The sequence below is a fragment of the Lontra canadensis genome, unplaced genomic scaffold (genome assembly GCF_010015895.1).
Source record: "Lontra canadensis isolate GAN:19392208 unplaced genomic scaffold, GSC_riverotter_1.0 scaffold21, whole genome shotgun sequence".
NCBI lineage: Eukaryota > Metazoa > Chordata > Mammalia > Carnivora > Mustelidae > Lontra > Lontra canadensis.
Genome location: NW_022631015.1, coordinates 15,260,332 through 15,284,890, shown reverse-complemented (window position 1 = coordinate 15,284,890; position 24,559 = coordinate 15,260,332). Strand labels below are relative to the sequence as shown.

General features: G+C 47.7%; 1 protein-coding gene across 1 annotated transcript in view; it reads right to left on the bottom strand.

The window, feature by feature from the left end:
• The window catches only part of GMPR (guanosine monophosphate reductase), a 42,367-nt gene extending 24,226 nt beyond the window's left edge, over positions 1 to 18,141 (bottom strand). The window contains exons 1-4 of the mRNA XM_032861607.1: positions 17,980 to 18,141; positions 9,560 to 9,679; positions 7,350 to 7,433; positions 3,744 to 3,917 (exon numbers count right to left, since the gene is read on the bottom strand). Of these exons, the coding sequence (XP_032717498.1) occupies positions 3,744 to 3,917; positions 7,350 to 7,433; positions 9,560 to 9,679; positions 17,980 to 18,066 (465 nt within the window). The 5' untranslated portion in view covers positions 18,067 to 18,141. The remainder of the gene's footprint in view (positions 1 to 3,743; positions 3,918 to 7,349; positions 7,434 to 9,559; positions 9,680 to 17,979) is intronic.
• Between the last annotated feature and the right edge of the window lie 6,418 nt (positions 18,142 to 24,559).

Below are 24,559 nucleotides of genomic sequence, written 5' to 3'. Positions count from 1 at the left end.
AGGTGCACCCTAGGGGAAAGGCTTCCAGGAAATGGGGTGTGCACACGAATCCAGAATGTACAGGAATGGGGAGCAATAAGCCCTTGCTCCTGCAGGGAGCCCAAAACAGACCCCCAGAACCACCAGCCTCAACTGAGAGCATTTCTGAGCACCCCTCCTGTTCACGGCACCAGAGCCATTATGATGACACCCAGTCCCTGTACTGTATACCTTTCGGTTGCAGAATATTGGTAATGCATCCAAAAGTCATAAGAGAAATTAGACTTCCAAAACTAAGGGTGTTAAGAGTAGTGGAGGTTTCCAAACGAAGCCCCGATCTCAGGGGTCAGTGCAAGCAAAGAACGCCTCAGGAATAATGTGGCTACCTCGCCAAGTCCAACGTTCATCACTGGGGAAACCAACAGGAACAACGAAAACACATCCCAGAGCCAACCAGCAGACGCTGAAGAGGCACTTGCGGGTGGTAGCTGCCCAGAGGGCCGTGGGAATGCTGCACCAACCCCTCCCTCCCAGCCTCATCCCCATGGCAACCCCCAAGCTCCATACAAAGCTCTGGGACAACGCTCCTTCTCTTGAGCTACCGGCCTACCTCTGTCCCCTGCACCGCCCGTCCCCTGGTCTGCATCTCTAAGAGGTGATGCACCCACGGGCTCCCGGGGTTCCACAGCGGGGTCACCCCTCAGCCCCTGGCAGGCCCAGCTTCGAGATAAAACTCACAGCCAACAGTCGGGAGCATGTGAGAGAAAGTTCCAGGGCTCTCGCTGATTTCCGCTATCACTTACCCATTTTGAGAGAAGTGGTACAGGTTTTCTCCATCTTCTTGAAACAAAAATGAATAACCCCTCCCCACCCCCATCCCACCTTCCATTCTTCTTCTCCATCAGCCTTCCCTCTGTGATTCAGCACTCAGGGCACCTGTCCTCAATGGTACTACCAGCCGGCAAACATTTTGTGAATACCACATGGTACACAACACATCACGCCATCTGATCCCCCACTCCCTGTAATTCTCCAGCCGCCATGATCCTCGACCACCCTTCCACAGGTGAGGAAAATGACACTCAGAAGGTTGTGTGACTTCCCCAGCATGACTAGGCTCCTGGGGCCACACCAACCTTAGGGGCACCAAGTTAGCGATTCAAACGGTGTGGCGACCAGCGGCCACACAGTGCAAGGGGAAGGTGCAAGTGGGGCAGGTAGGCAGCGGTATTAATGATTCATTCCTGGGGTAGTTGGTTGGGCATCCAGCTCTTGGGTGTGGGCTCAGGTCAAGCTCTCAGGGTCCTGGGATCGAGTCCCGCATCAGGCTCCCTGCTCAGCAGGGAGTCTGCTTCTCCATCTCCCTCCTGCCTCTCCTCCCACTGGATCTCTCTCTAATGTTCACTCTCCCCTCCACTCTCTAAAATACATAAATGAAATATTTATTAAAAAGAAAACTAGAAAGCATGAGCAGTGGTGAAACCAGAGACACACAAGGAAGAAAATGATGGCTAGATTCAAGGTGGGACTTTCATCTTGGATGGGAGGAGGGCTTCTGAGTGTAGGTGTCCTGGAAAGACCATTTATCTTAGGACCATTTATTAAACATGAATGTTCCAAGCACTCTTCTGTACGCATGTCCTATTTCACAATGTAATGCAAGAATTACCAGAGAAAAAGGAAGTGGAACCACTGAGTGGCCTCACCCAATCCATGTCATTTCTGATTCCTAACCCTTCAGAACTCTCTCTTACACCCCAAAAATGCCAGAGGAGGTAAAGCATAACTTCCAACTTTATGAGTCACTTCTATCCCCAGGGCAATTAACCCACCAGAGGTGCACTAGAAACATCTAGAAAGATCTAGGCCCGTCTCACCTCAGATAAGAGGACCATCAACAGCAACCTTGGGTCTGCTTGATCTCCTTCCCTCCACGAGCAATAAACAAAGGACTCCACTCCTGGCCAACATCTGTCCATCATGCTCTTTCTAGTGCCATCCACTGTTTCACAGAATTTACACTGAATACCAAACACTGTTTAGAGAGACCAGGTCCCAGCTGAGGGGCTGGGGGCTTCTGCTCCCCTGGGAGTCATGCTTTCTGTTCCCTCCTGCACGAGAAAACGTTACCAGAGGTGGCTGTGGACAGAAGGGGCTCAGGACACCAGGTACCCGATAGAGATAACCTGGCTTCAAGTCCCCTCTTAGCCGGTTGGTATTGGTATGCCTTGTGAACCATCCACAAGGTCTAAGAAGAGATCAGACCCAAGATTCCTCATCCTGGATAAATAAATTTGGGACAACAGTTCCCGTTCCTTATAGAGATGCTGTACTGAACAGAAAGACCTGACATGAGCCTTCTGAAGCCTGGTAGTAGTCAATAAGCAGTATTATTGTTATAAAAAAAAACAAAACAAACCAATAACAAGGGGTACGTGGGTGGCTCAGCTGGTTAAGCGGCTGCCTTCGGCTCAGGTCATGATCTCAGGGTCCTGGGATCGAACCCCACATCGGGCTCTCTGCTCAGCGGGGAGTCTGCTTCTCTCTCTGCACCTCCCCCTGCCCGTGCTCTCTCTCTCTCTCTCTCAGACAAATAGAATCTTTAAAAAAAAAAGACACTGCAGTGCTATTATGGAGGATAAAATTAATGTTTTGGTCTCCCATCCAACTTCTCACGCCATACAGCTGCTGCCCTTGGGACAACTCTTGATCCTTTCTTCTCATCTGACTGGAAAGCACAGAAATACTTCTGTGATAAAAATCCTCATGAACCGAAGATTTAACTCCACTAACAGAAACAGTTCCTGTGTCCCAACTTCCTTACGACGATGAAACGCAGGGAGAAATAAAATTCCGAATTTATAAAAATGGAGACGCGAATCAATTATCTAGTGGCCAATCTATCAATGTCACGTTAGTTAAGACCAGGAGAGACGCACATCATCACGACGTAAACTTTCCAAAAGACCCAATTTAACCCAAGAGCTTCTAATCCCTTTTTCTACAAACCCGCCTTTCCCGGCAATAGCCAATGAACATTCTGACCAGTGAAGATGTTCATAAATAGGAAAATGCACAAAAGTCAAGAACAAAGGTTGGAGACCAAACAATACTCCAGTCGATCTGCAGATAATAGCGGACTACTTTGGCTCCTGTTCACCTGCGAGATTTCAACTGTTACAGGAGACTGTTCTACTGGCCAGTTAGGAGAGGGGTACAGATGACCCAAACAGGTTAAACTCAAACCCAGTCACACTATTTTCATTTTTTAAATATGAACTCCTTGGTAAGGCACAACACAGACGTGGGTGGCTCAGTCATTAAGCATCTGCCTTCGGCTCAGGTCATGATCCCAAGGTCCTGGGATCGAGTCCCACACGGGCTCCCTGGTCCTAGATCCTGGGATTGAGCCCTAGGACCAAGTCCCACATCGGGCTCCCTACTCAGCGGTGAGCCTGCTTCTCCCCTGCTTGTGCTCTGTCTCTCTCTCTGACAAATAAGTAAAATCTTTAAAAAACAACAACAACAAAGGCATCCCATGGTAAGAAACATCTGATGACACGTAGCAGAGATCAAAAGCCCACATCCTATGATGCTGATTTGGATTTTAGATTTTTTTGGAGAGCCAGGATGCAGACCGTCCATTGATGCTGCCTTTTATTTTTGTAATGATCTCAACTCGTCCCAGTAAGAAGCTCCCCCAACACACTGAACAGCTCCCTCTCTTTGCTTTCTCTATCTAGACAGTGTTCCGCCATACCTACCATAATGGTATGTTCTGGAAATCTGGCACGCACCAGTTTCACGAACTCCACAAAATGTTCTGAATACCCGTTGGCCACATCCAGGCATATGAACTTGACTTGTGGCACCGCTTCTAAGATGTCGCTCATCTTTTCCAGATCACTCTTCCCGCTGCCCGAACTCACGGCTACATGCTGTCCCAAAATAAAGCAAAAGGCACAAGACGTGAGGAATCGGGGCATTCAAAAGTGAGACCTTCCCTCCGTCCATTCTCTATCCTGGGGAGATGCTGTGGGTCTTTGAGGTTCCCCCAGACCAAATACACACACGGTGGATCTGCTCAAGAAATACGCCACACGGAAGGGAAAGGAGACTTGTCCTTGACCACAGAATTTTCCAGTAAACAGAGTTTTAATTACAGGAAACTTAGTCCTTGGCTTTTCCTTAATTTCCTCCCACCGTGTGGAACCCTAAACCATCGAGCTGCTGATGCGAATTCTGCTCTTCCTGGAGAAGAAGAGAGGCAGGAAGAACGAGGGGTGGCCAGTCAGCACAGACATCCTCCCACCAACGCCATGGCTGTCACCCTGGGCAGCCGGCAGCGGGAACAGAAGGCGGGGAGGATGTCTAAACTCCTCTGATAAAACCTGTTTTCATCTTGACTCTCAATACAATACGATCACAATATGCAAATCGTAACCTACTCACAAAACCACAAGACTCAGGGTTCCTACAAAAAGGGCAAAATGGCCAAAAAGTACAGGAATGGACGGGCCTAAGATGCTTTTTCCCAATGGTACCTCTGTTGACATCTGAAGCCACCACACCCTCTTCAGTGACACACTCCTCCCCAACCTCCATGGCACCGGTGGTCTCCAACCCACCCCTCTGCTCCTGGGAAAATCTGCTCTTTGAGATAAGATTTGCTTTTAGTCACTGATGCCTGAGTGCAACTAGGTCATGGTTTTGTGCCCAGGGTCATCACCTCAACTTTTATAAGAATATTGGTATTTTAGGGGCACCTGGGTGGCTCAGTGGGTTAAGCCTCTGCCTTCGGCTCAGGTCATGATCCCAGGGTCCTGGGATTGAGCCCCGCATCGGGCTCTCTGTTCAGCAGGGAGCCTGCCCCCCGCCACCGCCTGCCTCTCTGCCTACTTGTAATCTCTGTCAGTCAAATAAATGAACAAAATCTTTTAAAAAAAAAAAAAAAGAATATTTTTATTTTATGACACTTCTCTGAGCCAGGAGCCACCGACAGGGAGAGGGGCCCTATCTGAGTACCCTTTGTGATTCCTCCAAAATCACAACAATGTATCCACAACACAGATACAGAATGGAAACAGCCTGGTAACTTGATACATGTTTATCCCAGTTTTCTGTGTTCAGATCAGTTTTCACTCCTCTGGCTGCCAGTCTGCTCAGTGCTGGCCCAACCCATCCCTCCCAGTAGAGCTTTGCCACCCTTCCCATTTCCCTCTCATTTCTGTTCAGGTTTGGCAGGGAACTTAAGACTGGTTCATTTCTCTCAATGTTACCAAGTTTTGGACATCCCCCCCCCCTTTTTTTCCTTTTTCATTTCCCCCCTTTTTAAATTAGCCTTTAATTGGGTCAGGGGCACAGTAGCAAGTCAAATGATCATGCTTCGTAGTGAAGGACCGGGTTCTAATTAAAAACACACTGCCAGAAACTCTTGTGCAGGAGTCTGAGGTATGACCCATTGCACCCCCCACCCCCAAATCATCACTCGCCAAACTTCCTCCAGGAAGGAAAGACGGTGAAGCAATTAATGTTCATTCTGAGACGACATGGAAAAAATGAACTTGATATTGAGCCAGAATTACTGTATCTCCAAAACCACCTTCTCTCCAATCAAAATCCACATAGAGGGACGCCTGGGTGGCTCAGTTGGTTAAGCGGCTGCCTTCGGCTCAGGTCATGATCCCAGCGTCCTGGGATCAAGTCCCACATCGGGCTCCTTGCTCAGCAGGGAGCCTGCTTCTGCCTCTGCCTGCCACTCTGTCTGCCTGTGCTCACTCTCTCTCGCTCTGACAAATAAATTAAAAAAAAAAAAAATCTTAAAAAAAAAAAGTCCACATAGAGCGCAGCCAAGGAGAAACAGAAGCAAGCATAACCTCCCAAGTGGTATAAAGTGAAGTCATTTTCCAGTCACAAACGATGTGATCACAGAGGAGGGCGTCTCCAACCCACAGAAACCTCTTTGCTGTCACCGGCTCAGAGCGACTCAAATATACCAGGTGGCAAGTCAGGTGTGTTCCACAATAATAAGAGTTTCTGTTATTTTCGAACTGCCTTTTTTTTTTTTTAAATAACCGCTTTACTGAGATATAATTACGTACCACACGATTCACCCATTTAGAGCACACAACGTGATAGTTTTTTGTTGTGTAACGTCGTGTAACTGCCATCACCATTTTTTTTTTTTTTAAAGATTTTATTTATTTATTTGATAGACAGAGATCAGAAGTAGGCAGAGAGGCAGGCAGAGAGAGAGAGAGGAAGGGAAGCAGGCTCGCTGCTGAGCAGAGAGCCCGATGCGGGGCTCGATCCCAGGACCCTGGGATCATGACCTGAGCCGAAGGCAGAGGCTTAACCCACTGAGCCACCCAGGCGCCCCTGCCATCACCATTTTAAAAACACTGTCACCCCCACATGCTTGGACCCTCACCTTCAAACTCCCACCCCCCTGCCTTAGGCAACCTCTCCTCTGCTTCGTCTCTGTAGGTTGGCCTATTTTTGCCATTTCACCTAAACAGAAACATATTTTCGTGCGTGGCTTTTTCACTCGGCAGAATGTTTTCAAGGTTCGCCATCCATGTTGTAGCACGGATCAGGACTTCATGTCCTTTTACAGTTGAATACTCCGTTGTGTGGACAGACCAGATTTTGTTCATTTGTGCACCGGCTCACGGACACTCAGATGCATGGTTTCTATCTCTCCACTCGGATGAATAATACTGCTACGAACGTTTGTGTGTAAGTCTCTGTGCGGACCCCTACTTCTGTGTGTGCGAGGTCTACACCCAGAAATGGAACTGCTGGGTCCAGTTGCATCTCTGCTATCTGACGTTCTGAGTAAGAGCCAAAGTAAATGCCAAAACAGCTGTGCTATTTTACATCCCCCCAGTCATGCGGAAGGGCTCCAGTTTCTTCATATCCAAGCCAGCGCTCATTAGGACCTTTCTGATTACAGCCTTCCTAATGGGCATAGTGTTTACTCAACTCCAAAACAACTCGTTTTAATTTGATGTTTCTCCTCCCGTCAGAGGACTGTTCAGACTTGAGGCACCCCTTGCAGGAAACATAGGTCTTCCACAGGCTCTCAGGGTGGAACACAAAATTTTTCAAGAGGGGAAAAAAAAAAAAAAAAAACAGATATTCCTATCCGAGATATCCTAATTATTTTTAAAATTGGATCCAGAACAGATTTTCCCAGCAATGACGAAGGGCAAGAGCAGGGCCCACGACAGGCTTTCCACGGGTCTCTCTCTCGTGACTCTGCAGGTCTGTTCGCTGTCATTTCAAACCTTTGCGACCACCCTGAAGTGTTTCTCCCTCACCCCTCCCCGCCACGAAGAAATGTAACTTAGAACTGGGTGCAGTCCTACCTGCAGACATTCTGGGTGATGAGCCGCGAAGAGCTTCCAGTCGTCCAAGGTGTAGTGCTTGTGAATTGCTGTGAACATGGAGTGCTAGGGGACAAAACAGACTTCCTGTTAGGACAGGAAGTCAGGCCAGCCCACTCTCCATCCCGCATGGGCCGCGGGGGGGGGGGGGGACCCGGCAACACACAAGAATGGGTGTAGGAACCCAGTTCATGCTTCATTTACTTTAAATACGCTGAGAGCCAAGACCAGACAAAGGAGTCGCCAGTAAAAACACACAACCATGTCCTCCGTTCTCATCTGATCAGACAACCCTGACCCGGGACTCAGGAGGCTCTGCCAGGAGGCCTGGGAGGGACAACAAAGGGTTCCCAGGGCCCAGTCCCAGCCCCACTCCCTGAGTCAGGCTCAGAGTGGCAGGCAGCAGGTGCCCTGTCCCAAAGAGCATCTGAGGCCCAACTGCTGTTCCGCCAACCCAAGAGAACCTCCACTCATACCTGAAAGCTTGCCTTTGTGATCACAGTCTAAACACGGCTTGCTAAAAGCTAAACCCAACAGGTGGTAGGTATTCTTGAGGGAGGGAATTTGACAAATTGTAATCCCACACCTATGACTACCGACCCAATCCAACACTGACACACTTTGTGCCAACATTTCGTATACCATCTCCCTGACTTCGAGCAACTTCCTACAGTCACACTAGCTTTGCGGACAGAAATGGAGCGTAAGCAATTTAGAGACAGCTTGGCCAAAAAGGGGCAAAGGCCAGAATCAAACTCAAATCTGACTACGGAGCTCAGGCTCCTTCCCCTCTCCTAACTTCTCTGGGTCTATTTCCCCAACTACACTTTTCCATTCTAAAGTCCCGTGCCGTTATGAACTCGCACTCAATCAGTGGCTCCTAGAAGCAGAAAATTCCCAGCACACACGCACGTGGCTTCAGGGTACACTGTTTTACTGTGTTTACAATGTCCATGGTCTCAAACGACGGGGAGTCCTTCCTGTGAAAATGGGCGGGACGTAGCAAGTTTTACACTTCTTAATGGACTCTTAACTCGATATGGGAATTAATCTGGACAATTTATTTGCTCCCTGATTCCACCCACTTTCACACTAATACATAATTCATTGGTAGCAATGGCTGATCACAGAGCAGAGCAAGGGAAAGACAAGGAGAAAAAAAAAATACAGATTTCTTCACCGATTAATTTATTAGCCTCCGGGCCCAAGCTCGGTGGGGGCTGTGGGCTGACAGAGAGTATAGCTGATCACGGAATTAGACAGACTACCCCCTACTCCATTTTTTGAATTCATCATCGGTTTGAAAATCTTCCTTCTAATCACTGGCTAATAATGAATCCTAACACCTCCTGAGGTCCCACAGCGAGAAGCTCTTTCAACTAATTGGATTTCTCTTTCCACTTGGCAGGCATTATCGATGCAAGAAGACACATACCCACTGTGCAGATCCGAAGCAAACATTTCATATCGAGGATGAATAAAATGTGTTGGACCTCAGATGCAGGCTTGTGGGACAAAGGTCCTGCCCACAAATGGCTTTTCCTTTATTTCTCCCAATGCCAGGACACCAACTACTCCCTTTATAGGACATGAGACTGGTAAGTGGCCAGAAGGGACCTTGAGCTTCGACTGTTAGCGGTCAGTGTGAGTTGGGAGGCAAGTTCCTTATTCTGGAATCAGTCTGAGCTTGAATCTTGGCTCTGTCTCTACTGGACTAAATGTCCTGAGCCAAGGGACCTCTCCTCTCCGTCTCTGCCTCCGTTCTGTAAAAGGAACCCACCCGGAGAGGCTGTGACAACATTACACACCTTCTATCTACTGTTTGGCACTTAAGTTCTCAATAAATGTTTTGTAGTAAGTGTTACTGCACAGACCGCCCACAAAGCAGTTCTGCCTTAATTTCAAAGACAAGGTCGTTCTTCTATAAGATGACAGCAGTCCAACTTTATAAGATCTCTAGTTTCTCAAATGCTCAGGAGCATTTTCAAGCAAGAAAGGGATGAAGATCCAGCATCTCACTGAATGTGAAGTCCACGCTCCAGCCATCTTCTGGCGGCAAAGGGAAGATAAGAAGCGCCCCCCAGCATCCAGAACTAACTAGTATGGGTGCAGAGAATGACCCAAAATGTCTCAATTTTCTCTCTTCTTCCTTGTGTCTGAACACGTCCAGGATAGGCCCTGGGACATCTTACCTGGGACATCACCACTGCCATCTCGAATGTCCCCACGGTGTCCATATTGGCCACAATGATGGGAATCCCTGAGTAGGTCTGCTTCGAATTTCGAAACGTAAAGGTACGCTCAAGATCCACCTGTTGGCAAAAAGGGAAAATGCTTTGTTATTTAAGTGGTTTGTGAAGAGTCTGGAGCAAGGGAAGAACAAAAACGAAGTGCATGTCCCTTGGTCCCTTGGTCTCTTAGAGGCTGAGTCCCGTGTTCCAAAAATAGGAGAGTTCCTCAGGAGACCAAGTGACAGGTTGTCATTCAGGGACAAAGCTGAACCGGCCTCATCACGATCCTCAAGCACCAGTACAAGGCTCTGGACAGTGTTCCCTCAAGCCAAACCTTGGAACCAGAAGTTTGTCTCCTTCAGTAGCCCCTCTCCCTCCCCACCCACTGCCACACTCTGTCCCCAGCCTGATCCATCCTGACCCAAAACACCCAAATCCATGCTATCTTCCCTAATTTCAAGCACCAGAGGGACCATTCCCCTTCTGGAAAAACTCCCTCCATTCTTCCCTGCCAAGCACGGTTTTCCCTTTCATTCTTACTGTCAGAGAGAACCAGATTCACCCCACAGTGAGCCGCAAACCATTAATCCCTTAACCTGTGAACCTTCTCTGCTGCGGTGTGATTCCAAGCATCTCTCAGAGAGCTGAGAGGAAGTACTTGCAACCACAGGTCTGCACACATCAACGCTTGCTCCTTTGACGTGCAAATATTTGGGGGGCCGGCCCTCCCATTCTCCTCTAACTCCCAACTTCAGGGCGTTTGTGACTAAGCCAGCTATCAGGAACCCAGGGCAAGAGCCAAGTCAAGATGGCGGGCTCAGCCAAAGCTGCGTGCGAGGGCCAGGCACTCACTGAGCGCAAGCGGAGTCAGAGCCCCTTCTTCAACCCAAGCAGATCCAAGGCTTGCAGGCTCATGGATCCATTCTCCACCCTTTTCTGGCCCCCTTTTACCACAGGAAGGCCACCCTTCCCCCACCCCACCCCACCCCAAGGCTCCACTGTCCAGGTTGGTTTCTGGCTGGGTTCAGCCAATGAAGCAACTGGGTAGGACACGGAAGGACAGTGTGGGACAAGGCGAGGGAAGGGGGCGGCTGTAGGTAGTCAGGGCATGTCTTCCAGAACTCTTCCGCCTTGGCCTGCATGGTCTCGGTTCCAGCTTGCGCAGAGTGATCCCAGGACTTGGGCTCCAATAACATCAACTCCTCCCCTTTGGAAGTGGTTTTCCACTCTTGCCAATCTCTGGCGCCCCAGTATCTCATCGGGCATGTCAGCGGAGCTCAGATAGCTTGCATTAAATTCCCTGTTTTATATGTTCAGCACTGTCCGACCCCTTGGCTGGACCTTGACAGGCACGAGGCCAACCTGGAAGTGGGTGCTTCCCCAGAGGAGAACCGGCGGGAGACACACAGGCGCGCATCTTCAGGTTCTGAAATAACTCCGACCCCACAGTAATAGCGGCTTCAGGAGTACATCAGCAATAATCATTTCCGACCAGGGTTGACCTCCCCTCCCCCCACCCCTTTGCATTTCAGACAACTTTCACTTTGCCATCACATGTCAAAAAACACCAAGGGACACTCTGGGCCATTTAGCCTTTCCACACACCTCCCTTGTTCTCTTTGCAACTCCGCGTCCAGAAGGCTTCCTGGGTGAATGACATCCTAGGTTTGTCTGCTGCAGCCTTAAAAGCCAAGGTGATGGCAAATGAAATGTAGTCACCGCCCGAGCATGTGGGGCAGCTCCTCCCCTCCTCTACTTCCTCCATTAGGATTCTTGGCTCTACTTCAGCGAAGGAAGCTCGATTTACATTCGGAAAGCTAACTGAAGGAGTCTGTTAGTTGCAACTTTCTGTGCTGTTAAGGGCACTCTAACATTCTGGCATTGAGGGCTTAAAATAATCAGAATAATCCTAGGTCTCAAATGACTCATACTCCTCCCAAGATGCTTGGGGAGGGCTGCTACACTCTGCACCCAGCTGAGCTCACAATGGGTTTTTCCTGGCACCCCAAACCCTATCAGCAGTATGGAAAATAGAGAGCTCTTCATGGAAAAAGGTCAGCCTTGACAGTGGGCTCCTGCCCCTCTTTCTAGTCTTCATGTGGTAGATTCCACACAACCCCTAATTCTAAGAACGAGAACTAAAAGGATCTTCCCCAAGGAAGAATAAACTACTGGGATTACATAAAAATAAAAAGCTTTGGGGCACCTGGGTGGCTCAGTCGGTTAAGCGGCTGCCTTCAGCTCAGGTCATGATCACAGTGTCCTTGGATCAAGCCCCACGTCGGGCTCCCTGCTCAACAGGGAGTCTTCTTGTCCCCTCCCTCTTTCCCTCTCCCTGCTTGTGCTCTGTCTCTCTCTCCCTAATAAATAAAATCTTTTTAAAAAAGCTTCTGCACAGCACAGGAAAACAATCAACAAAACAAAAACGCAGCCTATGGAATGGGAAACGATATTTGCAAATGACATATCCGATAAAGGGTTAGGATCCAAAATATACAAAGAACTTATACAACTCAACACCCCCAAAAGGAATAATCCTATTAAAAATGGGCAGAGCACCTGAGTAGACATTTCTCCAAAGAAGATACAGAGATGGCCAACAGACACGTGAAAAGATGCTCAACATTGCTCATTATAAGGGAAAAGCAAAGCAAAACAACAAGGAGGTATCACCTCACACCAGTCAGAATGGCTAAAATCAGAAAGGTGAGAAACAACAGATGTTGGCAAGGATGTGGAGAAAAAGGAACCCTCCTGCCCTGTTGATGAGAAGGCAAACTGTTATAGCCACTATGGAAAACAGTAGGGAGGTTCCAGAGAAACTCAAAAATAGAATTGCCCTAGGACCCAGCAGTTGCACTACGGGGTATTTACCCCCCAAAATATAAAAACACTAATTCAAAGGGATACAGGCACCCGTATGTTTGTAGCAGAATTAGTTCCAAGAGACAAATTATGGAAACAGCCGACATGTCCACCAACTAATGAATGGATAGAGAAGATGTGGTGTGTGTGTGTGTATATATATATAATGGAATATTACTTGGCCATAAAAAAGAACGAACTCTTGCCATTTGCAATGACATGGATGGAACTAGAGAGTATCATGCCAAGTGACATTAATCAGAGAAAGACAAACACCATATAATTTCACTCATATATATGGAATTTAAGAAATACAACACACGAACAAAGGAAAAAGAGAGAGAAAAAGAGACAAGCCAAGAAACAGACTCTGAATTCTAGAGAACACATTCAGCGTTCCCAGAGGGAGGGGGTGGGGGGAAACAGGTGATGGAGAATAAGGAAGGCACTTGTTGTGATGGGCACCGGGTGACATATGGAATCGCTGAATTACTCTAATGTACACCTGAAACTAATATTACACTGTATGTTCACTATACTGGAGTTAAAATTTTTTTAATTAACATATTAAATTAAAATTTTAATTAAATAAAAATTAAAATTAAAATAAAAAATTAAAATAAAATTTCAAAAAATCTTAATTATCTTCCCTCATCCACACAGGCAAAAAGACACACACATCCCCCCCTCCAAATACACCACTTGTTCACCGAGAGAGGTATTTTAAATATTCCAGCCTCCCAGGAACAAAACTTGGCATTTACTCTGCCACAGCTGGTCGATGCACCAAATATAGCACCTTCAAGTTCCCACTCGACTCAGCCTGATTTGCAAGGGAACATAAAGTCATAAACTACCCCTCGTCCACCTCAAAAACGCATGTTTTTGCCGCCCTTTATGCTCTCCCTGAAGCGTAAGACTTTTACACCATGTTCTATCCTCCCATCTGACAAACACAATTTCATTAATCACCTGGAAAGTACCAGGACATGGTATAATGGGGAACCAGCCCCTGGACTCCACACAAATGCTGACATGCACACACAGACACTCCAGTTCTGCAAACCAAGCTCCCCACGCACACGCACCCACGCCCACACACAGCTGCCACTGGGCCACTCCCTGAGGTCGGAGGTGAGCACAGCAACAGCATCTCAGGTCCTTGGGAAAACCCACCTGGAGCCCTTGCCAGCCTTGGAACTAGCCTGAAGTCATCCGAGCAAGGGAAATCCAGGATCCCGAGTACCTTGAAATGACCTAGAGAATAAGCCTGGTCCTCCAGTCCCGTTCAGTGAGGAGAAGGGTAGAGGGGACCAGGAGGGTCGTGTGGGGTGGGAGCCTCTTTTGCCTAGATCGAAGCAATGCTCTGAAATAAATGATCTGTCTCGCCTGTAAAGGGTAAGTCTATAGGAGACTCCCTCCCAGCTTTATAGTCCTCGAGGCTGAAAAGTAGGGAAGAAGTTAATGTCTGACCAAGGGGTAAGAATGATATTGTACTTTCAGGGCAATGCTGGGTGGGCTCCTGCCCAGCTTTCTGAACGTTCTGCCCCCTGCAGGCTTCACTACCAGCTGGCTGGACCTGGAGAAGCTCGTGTAGCTGTGCATGACCAGAGAGCCCCAGGGTTCCACAGGTGGGAAAGACTCCAGCGGCTAGGCCAACACATCTGTGCGCACATCAGAATCATTGCAGGATGCTTTCCAAAATACACACGCTCATGCTGCTCTAAACCTAGGGAGAGCCTTTGTGTTGGAGACAATATGTATATTCTGGAGTGAGAGTCTCCCTAGGTGATTCGCTAAGAACAATCTGACCCCTCACCCTCTAATTTTACAGAGTAAAATTTATAGAGGCAGTTATGGTTTGCAATGTGTCTTCGAAAAAAGATGCCAAAATGCCAAACCAGGGGTACCTGTGAATTGTAATAGGGTCTTTGCTGATGATCAAGGTAAGACGAGGGGGTCAGGAGGGTAGGGTCCATCCCCATATGACTGGTGTTCGCAAGGTAGGAAAATGTGGACACAGACATATAGAAGGGAGAACAGGGTGTAAAGAGGAAGGCAGAGATAGCAATGATGCCTCTATAGGCAAGGAACACTCAAGACAGCAGGTAAACAACCAGAAGGGAGGAGAGAGAAATGTAACAGATTCTCTCCTGCAGGGATCAGAAAGACCCAGCCTGTGGATACTTTGATCTGGGGCTCCTAGCCTCCTGCACTTTGAGAAGATAAATTTCTACTGCATAAGCCCAACTTCTTTGTTACACAGGGCCCCTGAAACTAACACAGAGCCAAGACACTAAAATAGCACAGAGGTTGGACTAAAACCCAGGTCGGCATGCTCCCAGCCCTACATTCTCTCCTGCCATGCTCTGATCCCCTGTGGGCCAGCCTGCTGTGGACCCCCAGCGTGGATCCCAATTCCCTGGATCCGCTTCTCCCTGGTATAAGAAAGAAAGAAAGAAAAGAAAGAAAGGAAGGAAGGAAGGAAAGGAAGAAAGAAAGAAAGAAAGGAAAGGAAGAAAAGAAAGAAAAGAAAGAAAGGAAAGAAAGGAAAGAAAGGAAGAAAGGAAGAAAGAAAGAAAGAAAGAGAAAGAAAGATCACTAGTGAGTTTTAACATTGTGTCGAGTCTTCTCTGTCTAGGACAAGTGGCCGATTTTCTGCTGCAAATTTCTTCATTGTTGGGACTTCCCAAAGTAATGGCTGTGTTAATAAGTTTTTGTTTCTTGTTTTAAATCTTACCTTAGGTTCAGGGCTCCAGTGGGACACCAGAGTCAGGAATGGGGTTTGAAGAACAGAGCAGGGAGTTAAGGAATGACTCAATCTCCCCAGTGTGTCAGATAAAGACAAAATTCTTGCTTCATCAACAAACATGAGACTTCTTTTGAAAGGCTGACCCAAATGCCCCCTTGCAGCCCTGTGGGACTTCATTCTTACGTGCCAGGGGCTTGTATAGACAGTTGAGAGAGGACCTCCTACCCGGCACGATCACAGTAAGGCCACCTGAGCCACCTCCACTGGTACCCAGGTGCTGACCTCAAATCCATTTTATAGGACGCCTGCAGAAAAGTCCCTCCAGGAGTCCTAGAATGTTTAAGTGGGAAACCTCTCTGCCTTTCTCTCCATTTCCTGCTCACTGCCTGATGATCCATGAGCAGACCTAGCTCTCAGCAAAACTGCTGCAGTGATAAATCTTGTCAAGACTCAAAACTCCCTTCCCAGCCAGGTCTGCTCTGGCAGGCTGTTTTCTCTCTCCCAGCTCCACGCTGCTCAGCTCTCTGGTTCAGCTCAAAGGCTGCCTTACCATTTTTGCATGCAGGTTATTACCTCTGTCCAGGGACAAGCGTTCTAGACTTTTATCTGATTGCACAATGAAAAGTTTTGATCATCGCCCTCTGAGAAATTTCAGGCATCCACAACAAACAGAGCAAACACTGATTAGAAGCCTACTCAGATCCAGGGCTAGCTAGATCCCTCTGACATCACCGAAGCAGGCAGACTATGGGAAGCAACCAGCCAGGCACCTACACGGTTAGAGGAACCAACTGGAAAGGTGATTCCAGTTAACTCTGTTTTCCAGGCACGGAGCTGGCAAGTGCCCATAAAAACGGAAATATGAAAACATTTCTCAAGGGCACAGAGTTCTCACTGTAATGTGTACATGGAGACGGAAGGTGCCACTGGAAGTTGGGACATGAATAGTTTCAATCAGCCCAAAGTATGAAAGCAAATGATGTATGACATCATAGTAACCTCTGGAAAAGAAAAATTCACTCTATTACATAAATTCTAAATGTTTTACCTTCTCGAGATGCTTCCCGGCTCAGAAAATACATATGATTTATCATTGTTTTAAGCACATCATTTTTCTTAAAATTAAGTTTCTCTCTCCTAAGTGAATTTTGAACAAATACTGAAAGAATATTGAGGCCCCCACCACATTATTACTCGTCTGCCCAGAATCCCCACGTCTTGTCTTGTTCTGGCCTTAGGTACAGCCTACCTGCCACCCAAACTTTTTATTGTTTTTTCAAGGGTCCTAGGGCCTTTAAGGACGTGATGAAGGACAGGATGAGGGTTAACCATTCCTGACCTCTTGCGGACCTGTCCTGTCTCACCCTCTCTGGGTCCAGCCGCTACCCCTCCTGCTTGAGATGGTGACTTGTTCTGGTCACTGGCTAGAAGACGCCTCCTCAAACCAAACCAGCCCTCGGCTGGCAACGCCAGGCACTGCAGTCAGGCCTGGGCGCAGGCGGGCAGCCGAGTTCCTTGCAAGGGAATTTATTTATGATCTTGTAGAGCGGAGCGTTTGGAAGACTGTGCTGGCTCTGCTTCCTCCTGTTTACTCCCGCGGCCCAGCCTCCAGATGGGGTCATTTCCTCACCTCCTTCTCCAGCTCTTAAAAAGACCAGGCAAAGCCATGGTCACCAGCACACCCTCTTGCCCGGGAGGACTCTGCTTATCTGAGCAACTAGTTTATCCTTCAAACTTTCACCTTCCTCATCCCCAGCAGGGCTACCACTCGCCCTCTCCCAGGGGGCTACTGCCAGCCCAGGATCCACCTGTTCCTCAGTCTTTGATCTCCATGACACAGAACCAGCCAAACTATCCAGGGTGTCCCTGTTTGCCTCCCACCCCCATACCCCAGACCTTTCTGCTTCCTTAGAACTGGGCAGGACTGCAGCTGTCCAGTAAGCGGGGTGCCACCAGGAAAGAGTCCCCAGCTCACTCCCAGCAAGGTCAATGAAAAGTGGAAAGTAAACCCTGAACTTTTGCAACCCTGGAGCCCGTTTTCTCAGACACTTAAAAAAAAAAAAAAAATTCCCTCGCTGGACCTGATACCAGAACAGCTGATACTAGAACTGGGCTGGACTGCAGCTGCCCAGTAAGTGGGGTGCCACCGGAACGAGTCCCCAGCCTCACTCCTGGCAAGGTCACTGAAACGTGGGAAGTAAACCCTGAACTTTTGCCGCCCTGGAGCTTGTTTATTCGGACATCAAAAAAAAAATAAAAAATAAAAAATAAAAAATTCCCTCGCTGGAACTGATGGCAGAGCAGCGAGGGGCAGTTCTCCGCACCGAGAGACAGTGCCAAAATCACAAAGCTGTCCAGTCATTTGTCTTCTCCCTCCACACCTGGGCTCCACTGGGTCAATTCCTTCCTCTATGCACCCCCCCAACCACCACCACCCCCAAATCAGTTGGCCACTTGATCTTTCTTCCTCTGTGGTTTGGTCTACTGTGGACTTCCCCTCCTGCCCACCCGACCGGACCTACTTATAATTTTACACCGCAGCAAGAGCAGGGTCCCTCAAGTCCTGGCCGAGAACCAGCTGGCTTCCCCCTTTCTCAGCAGGTGGGGAGGGCCCGGGAGGGAGGGGGAGGGTCAGCATCCCATCCAACAACACAGACACACGGAAAAGCCGGCAAGGTTAGCACATCCCGCCTCCTTCCACCGGCCTCTCGCGAGCCACCCGGAAAACAAATCCCACCCCACTGCGGCTTTCGGAGGACCCCACCTCGGCGCGGCTCCGGAGGCTGCTCCGCTTGGGTCGCAGCAGGACATCCTTGAAGTCCAGCTTGAGGTCTGCATCTATGCGGGGCATGGTGCGGATCTGCGCGCTGAGGCCCGCGCGGCTAGGGCTGGCCGCTCCTTCCTGCAGCGCCGGCGCCCGGCGGGCTGGGGGGGGGCGGTGCCCGGGCGTGGGAGGCGCGGGGCGGGGCGTGCGGGGGGCGGGGCGGGGGCGGGGCGGGGCGGGGCGGGAGGCGGGGCTCGGCGTGCGGGGGCGGGGCAGCCTTGAGGGTGGCTGCTCCGGAGCCGGTGGGGCGCGCGCGCTGCTCTGGGGGCGGGGGATCCTGCCGCGGCGCTCCGCCCGCCTTTCCCGGCTTCAGCTCCCAGCGCTGGGGCGGTGGTGGAGAGGGATGAGGAGCCTGGAGGGTCCGGCGGGGTAGGCACAGCCCGGTGCCTCTGATGTCTGCCAGCGTGACATTTTTAACAAACCTCCCCCCTCTCTCCCGCTTACAAGCCTTGGCTCGTTGTGGTGGCCGAATTGGCGGCGGTCGCGGAGGAAGGCGGAATGCGCACCGTCGCGGGGGACACCGAGGTTCCCCCCTCCACCCCACCAGGGAGGAGACTTGGCGAATGACCCGAGGGAAAAGGCCGCCCCCCGGGAGGTTTTGTTTCTTTTTCTAATTTCAAACCCAGTGTGCCGGTCAAGTGCTGAGTCAGACCTGGGGCAGGCCAAAGACTGAACCCCGGGGAAAGTGTGTGGGCAGGTCAATCTGTTTGGCAGCAGTGGGGAGGACACAATTTCTGTATCCCCCTTTGGATTTCAAGGGTGTGTTTGTTGGAATAAAAGCAGGGAAGTGTATAGGCAACGCGGATCCTGGAGGTTGAGGGACCCGAGTCCTCTCTGAAGGTTACCTGTCATGTCAGTTTATGTTTTTTTATTATTTTTTTTTATTTCTTTTCAGTATTCCAGAATTCATTGTTTATGCACCACACCCAGTGCTCCATGCAATCTGTGCCCTCCATAATACCCACCACCAGGCTCCCCCAACCTCCCACCCCCTCCCCTCCAAAACCCTCAGTTTGTTTCTGAGTCCGGTTTCTCATGGTTCCTCTCCCCCTCCAATTTCCCCCAACTCACTTCTCTTCTCCATCTCCCCAAGTCTCTTTATTTTTAATTCACTTGTTGACCTGCCTGTGAGGAGCCTAAGTATAGGTTACAGATACGCTTAAATGCTTGCTCTGCCCCTTCTCAGTCACTCAGACCAACCCACTGAAGAGGGAGCCACTTGGCAGATCAGGCAAACGAGGGTCACATTAAGGCAATGACTTGCCCATGGTGGCCTTAAAGTTAAATATAAATCGCTTAGTCTTTTTAAAAAAATTTGTATTTATTTATTTGACAGAGATCACAAGTAGGCAGAAGGGCAGGCAGAGAGAGAGGAAGGGAAGCAGGTTCTCTGCTGAGCAGAGAACGGATGCGGGACTTGATCCCAAGACCCTGAGATCATGACCTGAGCCAAAGGCAGAGGCTTTAGGCCACTGAGCCACCAGTCTTTAAAACTTAGCATGATCTTAACTAAAGCTAAGTCCAAGACCCCTCTCTGCCTGGCTGGGTTCAAAACCTGACCCTCACTGCTTTCTCCCTAAGAGTGACCTTGGGGAGTCACTTTATTTCATCAAACCTTAGAGATTTTTTATAGGTTAAAAGAGAAGGGAAGAAAAAAGCTTTAACCTTGTCATGTCCCAGCCTTTTAGGAGAATTAAATTGTGAGCGTGTGTGTTTGCGCAAAATTTATATACCCTGAATTGTTGGCTTACTCTATGGGGCTCCTGAAACTCATATAACACTGTATGTTAACTACCTGGTATTAAAATAAAAACTTAAAAAAAAAAAACTAAAGAGTGCTGAAACAGGAATAAACCCAAATTTATGTCCTCTACTTGCTCGGTAAACCGTAGCTATTTTTTTTCAGGTCACATGTTAGTTACATTATGTGCCTTATGCTTTTTAGCCTCAGAGGAGGTTGCTTACTGCGCAGAGGCAGGAATCAGCTTCACTTTCTTGTGGCTGTCTGCAGCCTCCAACTGTTCTCGGTGAACTCCTGTCCCCTAAGGCTGATGGGAAAGATACAGACCTATGCTCACTGAACACAAAGGTCTGGGAATGATAAGGATCTTCCCCCATTCTCTTCCTGCCCCACAGGAAGTTCTTGAAGTTTCAGGGAAGGAAATGAAAGTTATCAGGGAGAGAATGAAAGTAACCATACAGAGTTGGGCCAATGGAATTGTTAGGACCCTGGTGAAAACCTAGTCTGATCTTGAGTTTGTAATTATAAAACAAAGTATGGGGCGCCTGCCTGGCTCGGTCAGAGGAGTATGTGACTTGATCTCCGCGTTATGAGTTCAAGCCCTACATTAGGTGAGGAGATTACTTATTTTTTTTTAAAGCGAAAAAAGATTTTTTAGTAAATAAATACCAAAGTAAAATATAATTACTGTATAATATGGTTATTTAAAAGTTATTCTCCCAAAAGGGGGGAAAAAAACCCTAAACCTGTCAAGGATCTGCCCCTGGGATATAGTATAGTGGTTGAGGGGGACTTTATACTTATTGTTACATACGCTATCTTAAGGGAAAAACATCTTTCCCTTGAACTTGTTCCTTTGCCCTGGGGATAGGACCTCTCCTCTTGGCTTCTTGACCACTGTCTTTCTCTTAGAACAGGGACAGAAGCTTACTTCACACCGTCGTTTCCCTCTCCTTCTGGAAAGTTCCATCATACCTGCTCTATTCTCAGGCACAAAACCCTACTCCTGTAAGAGTCAGCATGACTCCTTGAATCACCCACACCCACCTAGACTCCTTTAGAGGTCCTTTGCACCTCCAAATAATCCTGCTGTACTTCTCAGTGCTCTAGTGATAACAAAAGTCACCTGTCCATACAAGGACCTCATGTAAAGGTTCTAACTCCCAACACAGAAAAATTCCTAAGAGATAGACTAACATTGTATTGTCTAAGAGTCGAGTGGTACCAATGACCTAGAATTTCTGGAGCTGGTTTTCTGGGAGACCATGCTCCTTTATCAAGAGCTTTGGAGATTGGTATCATACCTGACATGTCACCGATCCACACTCCACAAGGACCAGGCATGAGGTCACACCCAAGCCTGTATTGCAAATAACGTCTCTGTGCTGGGCTTCTCAAGTGGGCTTTGATTAAGGGCTAAGCAGAAACAGACCAGGGGTGAAGGTAAATTCAGAAGGTCTTAGGGTATAAGAACAAAACCACTGCTTCTGATTCTCTTCTTCCCTCCATTTCTTCACCCTTCAACACGGTACAGCCTTCCCCCTTACACACACACACACACACACACACACACACACACACTTGAAGCACATTGGTATCTGAACCTTTTGAATGGTCAGTAACACTAACATAATATAATTCACAGCAGAAGCCACAGCTGACAGCCCATGGAAACTATGCTTGGTTTGGCCAACAGAGAACATTTTAACATCTTTGAATTAGTTGCTAACATTTAGAAATTGAGAATTTTTACATTGAAAATCTGAATGACTAGCTTACATTTAGAAATTGGGAGACCTGTCCCAATCGAGCCATCAACATCATCCCATCAGAAAAACACCATCTGCTAGAGGTAATCAATCTTGTCCCCAGAGATGGGCGGGGCAGGTGGTCTTTAATGCACGACGAATTGACTTCAATGCTCCCGCCACATACACAGTCATTTAAGTTCTCAACCCCTGATTAATAATATATGCTGAGAATAATGCTTCACTTTGTACAGAGAAAGTAAATGTAAATTTAATTTGCTTGTCTTTGGGAGCAGAGAAATTTGTGTGCACGTGTGTGCGTGCTTATTTAATTTAATTTTCCTTAGACGACCCAATGGCATCATGACAGAATTTAGACTACTAGATACGCCAAAACAAGGGGATTTGCCTGCAGGATACAATTTTGCCTTTAAGGTAACACTGTAGATTAAAACCTATCGCCATATTGTTCTAGAGGTTGTTATTATTACAGCAAGCCAAAATTAGTCTGATATAATCATCATCCCGGTGATCTCATTTCTTTTTATTAAAATCTTCAGTGTCAGACGTCATGTAGAAGGGCAGAAAATAATCTGCAAATTAAAATTTCCTGCAGAGTTTTCCTTTACGTGTTAACATGACCTGGAGCCAGTTTATTGGAAATGTTTTCTTGCACATTTTTCGCGGAGGTAGATTCTCCACTACTTAACTAAATTCTGGTTCCAGCTTAGAGAGTGTTATCTGTCATTGCTTTGACTTTGCTTTTCTTGATTTTGCAATAATTTCTACCTCGGAAGTTGACTTTCTTACAAAGTCAGATACCTTGAACTATCTGATAACACTTAGGCCAAAATTGTTATATTTTCAGATAAATACAACCAAATGCTCACAGGTGATCCTTTCTGTTTCCTTTCCAGCCCCATGTAGGAGGCCTCCCCGTCTCTCCTTTGGGTGTGAGGGCCTTGTGAATCTCAGGCCACAAACTCCATGTGCCAGAAATCTGTTCTTTACTTTCTTTCGGATTACTAGGACTTAGTTTCTAGCTCCCTGTCTTTTTTTTTTTTAATTATTTATTTATTTGAGTGAGAAAGAGAGCAGTGCAAACCAGGGGAGAAACAGAGGGAGAGAAGGAAGGAGACTCCCAGCTAAGCAGGGAGCCCGATGAGGAGCTCAGTGCTGGGCTCGATCCCGGAACTCCAGGATCATGACCTGAGCCAAAAGCAGATGCTTAACTCAATGAGCCACCCAGGGACCCCTCTAGCTCCCCATCTTGCTGAGATGAAGGCAGGGATTCATTTCCAGTTGTCCCTGGGCCTCTCCCGTACCACGTGTGGAGGTCTTACGATGACAAAGGGTGGAAGCTGGCTCTCCATCCATCATTGGCCACACCGGTGGTCCCACTGTCTTGGGTCCCAAAGTCCCTTATGGCCCTGTGACTCGGATGCTTCTTTGCTACTTGTAGCAAAGGAATTTTGCTGAGTTTGAGAGCCCTAGGCTTGGGGTTTCCTCCTTGGTCTCTGTACCACACCTCCCAGGGACTGATAAACAGGGAGAGACAGGTTTGCTGAAAACACAGGCTCCTTTCCTACATTCAGAAAAATATCTCCCCTTCTCCACCTCACCCATATTCTCCCTAAAGTGCTGTCCTTCTCTCCCATCCACTCCCCACCCCCCAGGACATGCAACACAATCTTCTCCTTGTGTTTAGGCTTTCATAAAAGGCAGGAGGAGTGGTGGGTTTTTGCTTTCAGTTCTATAAAAATTCCCTAGGTAAGAAAACAGCAAGAACTTTGATGTGTGCTTGAAATGAGGGAATCAAAAATATACAGAGAACAAATTACAATCAGTAGTTCAGGAGAAGTATCTGGCTATAAGATATGTTGGATTACCAACATGCAGCTAATAGAGGTGACATTTAAGTACATTTTCTTTGGGGGAAAAAAAAGGAAATAAGAAAAAAAAATGAAATGGAAGTCATTTATTCTATTCCTTCAAAATGCTTTAAAAAAAAAAAAAAAAGCTTTTTGACCAACCTTGAGCCTGCTGACTGTTCTAGTTAGCCTATTTGAATGTATCAAAACAAATGAATGCAGTTATCTTTTATTTTTTATTTATTTTTTAGATATTTTATTTATTTATTTGACATAGAGAGAGAGACAGCAAGAGAGGGAACATAAGCAGGGAGAAGCAGGCTCCCCGTCAAGCAAGGAGCCCGATGTAGGACTCGATCCCAGGACCCTGAGATCATGACCTCAGCCAAAGGCAGAGGCTTAACCCACTGAGCCACCCAGGTGCCCCTGAATATTTTTTTTTAAATGCCATTCCACTATTTTTTTTTCTTTCCTCTGTAAATTATACATGTTTAAACATTTATTTATCTATTTGAGAGAATGAAAGAGTATGAGTGGGGGGTGGCACGGAGGGAGAGAGGGAAAAGCAAACTCCCTGCTGAGCAGGGAGCCTGACACAGGGCTTGATCCCAGGACCTGAGATCATGACCTGAGATCATGACCCGAGCCAAGGCAGACTCTTAAGTATACATTTATTAAAAGGTCACATGGGGTGTTTCTTACAGCCAGGTTTATCCTGGGACCATTTGCATTCTTAAAGTATTGGCCCAGAAGAGCATGTTATCCAGGAATGCCCATCTCTACACAATCCTTCTCCTTTCCTGCTACACCAAATTTAGATCCCGTGCGGTAGGAAACCAAGTATTACCCTAACTGCATCTTATCTATTGCAAGTCCTGCACAAGAACTCTCTGGGCACCGTGCACCGTCACTTCCAAATTAGGACTTCTTGGCATTTGAAACTTAAAGGTTGGACCTGGTCTGTCGCTCAAAGCAGTTCTTTCCGATGATAGTTGATTCTCATTATTCACGGTAGTTATCTTCCATAAAGTCGCCTTGGACCCTGAATTTCCAAATACTGAACTACTGTCCCCAGGGGAAATACAGAGTTAGGTTCCCGTAAACTTCGGGCCACAACGTTTTCACGAACCAATCAGTGTATTTTATTTTTTAATTTTAAG